General features: G+C 45.5%; 1 protein-coding gene across 1 annotated transcript in view; it reads left to right on the forward strand.

Annotated features, from left to right (window-relative positions):
- Positions 1-643: 643 nt before the first annotated feature.
- Positions 644-2,616, forward strand: part of FUNDC2 (FUN14 domain containing 2) — an 8,590-nt gene continuing 6,617 nt past the window's right edge. The window contains exon 1 of the mRNA XM_015824726.2: positions 644-815. Within this exon, the coding sequence (XP_015680212.2) occupies positions 644-815 (172 nt within the window). The remainder of the gene's footprint in view (positions 816-2,616) is intronic.

Consider the following 2,616-nt stretch of genomic DNA (forward strand, 5'->3'; position numbering starts at 1 on the left):
TTATTCTATTCTATTCTATTCTTTATTCTGTTCTGTTCTATTCTATTCTATTCTTTATTCTGTTCTGTTCTATTCTTTATTCTGTTCTGTTCTATTCTATTATTCTATTCTATTCTTTATTCTGTTCTGTTCTATTCTATTCTATTCTATTATTCTATTCTATTCTTTATTCTGTTCTGTTCTATTCTATTCTATTATTCTATTCTATTCTATTCTATTCTATTCTATTCTATTCTATTCTATTCTATTCTTTATTCTGTTCTATTTGTGTCAAAGTTTTTTTTTAAAAACTCTGCACATGCTCTGAGCCACGCTATTTCAGTGAGTTGGCTGCCTGGTTCACTGCACAGTAAGGAGGGCATTCAGCGGCACAGGGCGGTGAAGAGAAAAGAAAAAAAAAACCTCTGCACACGCTCAGAGACACCATTTCTCCCAGATCCGGGTTCAGACCGGCTTTCCTAGCACCGGGGGGGAGGGCGGAGCCCAGCCCGATGACGCCACAACCCCACCCACCTCAAGCCCCGCCCACGCGGCCGTCGCCTAGGTGACTCCGCAAAAAAAAGCGCCGCGTCTGCCGGGCGGCGCGTGCTAGTCGGGTCCCTCCACGCGCAGGCAAGAGCGCGCATGCGCCCGCCGGAGCGCGATGGAGGGGTCCGCCTACCCGGGGGAGGAGGAAGAGGAGGAGGAGGAGCTGCTGGAGCCGCCCTACGGCCGCGTCGCCCACTCGTGCTCCTCCCTCATCCGCCTCGAGCAGGAGGCCAAGCGCAGGAAGCGGGCGCAGCAGCAGCAGCGCCGCCTCTACACCATCATGCCAGGTGAGGGCCTCCCGCCGGCCCCTTTCCTCCCCCTCCCTCCCTCCCTCCCTCCGCCGTTCGGGGGGGTAAAGGAGTGACGTCACCGCGGGAGGGGGAGGAGGGTCTTCGGCTGGCTCCGCCCCCTTAGGCTTTCCCTCCTTCCCCCCCCCCTTGAGGAAGGACTCCCTTGGAGGTGGGTTGGCTTTGCTGGTGCCTTCTGCACCTGTTGGGACTCCATTACCCATCTTCCCCGGCCTCTGGGAGGGAGGGAGGACCGTACGCCTCTACCCCTGCTGGCTGGGCCTACCTTACAGGGGTGTCAGGGAGATGCCCCGAATGGAATCAGGGAGGTTCCCTTGAAAGCTGCTGGAGGAAATCCATTTCCATGGGTGGTTCTAGAGAGGCATTGAAATTATTATTCTTACTATTATTATTGCTTTTATTATACTATTATTACTAGTATGCTATTACTATTATTATTATAATTGTTAAAAATCCCTGGCTGGGCAATTCTGGGAGTTGAAGTCCACCTGTCTTAAAGTTGCCAGGTTGGAGAAAAAACACTGAAGTAGATATTATTATTATTATTATTATTATTATTAGTAGTAGTAGTAGTAGTAGTAGTAGTAGTAGTAGTAGTAGTAGTAGTAGTAGTAGTAGTAGTAATAATAATAATAATAAATAATAATAATAATATAATAAAGTTGGAAGGTACCTTGGAGGCCATCTAGTCCAAGCCCCTGCTCAGGCAGGAAACCCTATACCATTTTGGACAAATGGCTGTCCATTTGAACACCCCTTGCTTGTGCTACTCTGAGATGCCTAATAAGTTTATTTGGAATCACCTTACCATTTTTCATAAAAAAAAAAAAGCTCCTCTCCACTAATGTTTACTTAATATATTACTATATCCCACTTTGTTGTGTACATTTGTACAACATCAAAATTAAGCATCCGGGGAGGTTGTTTTGCATGTATTTCATTGCCCAGAGATTTCTCATGGCAGCTCAGAACATTCCCTGACTCATTTGACCCTCACCATAACTCTCTAGGGCAACCGTCCTTAAGTTGCAGGCAGTTGCCCCAAAGGGGTAATTGGTACATATCCTGCAGGAAATTGGAGCAATTTAGAATGGACCCAATTTGGGACTGTTGCCGCCAAGACCCTTGTTTAAACAAATTGCCTGTGTGCACACACGCGTGTTGGGAGTAATGACAGTATTTGAGACCAGGAAAAGGGATAATTGGATCAAACCATTTAGAAACCACTGCTCCAGGGAATTCTAGGTTTTCTTTAGACAGGTCTTGCGTACTTAAAATCAGTTGGGTTGATCCAGAGCTGTGATGTCCTGTTTGTGGCTTTGCCACATCCAAAGTGGAGTTGGAATTGGGAAGAAGAAGCAGCCACCATCCGTTCAGGACTGCCCCAAAGCCCTGTTCATTCTTAGCCTGTTTCAACTCGGCTCTCGGATTTGTAGCTGGAAATAACAAAAGCCTTCGCTTTGCTTTTATTTCACTCCCCGCTCCTCCTCTTGGCTTGTACAGTAAAAATAAAACAGTGTATATTTTCCTTAGTGATTCAGAAGCCATTCTTGGTGAGATGTTGATTGATTGATTTGATTTATGATTTATTATATTTATACCCCGCCCTTCTCCCGGAGGACTCAGGGCGGCTTACAGCCAGTTTAAAAACAGTTTGATACAAATACAAAATACAAAATTTAAGAGAATAATTAAAAATAAATATTTAAATAGGCCGCTTCTACTAAAATTTAGTTAAAACCAATTTAAAATACCCCTAGGCCAGTCCTGCCCGCTGAAA

This window comes from Protobothrops mucrosquamatus, unplaced genomic scaffold, assembly GCF_001527695.2.
Source record: "Protobothrops mucrosquamatus isolate PMUCROS unplaced genomic scaffold, P.Mucros_1.0 scaffold2329, whole genome shotgun sequence".
Classification (NCBI taxonomy): domain Eukaryota; kingdom Metazoa; phylum Chordata; class Lepidosauria; order Squamata; family Viperidae; genus Protobothrops; species Protobothrops mucrosquamatus.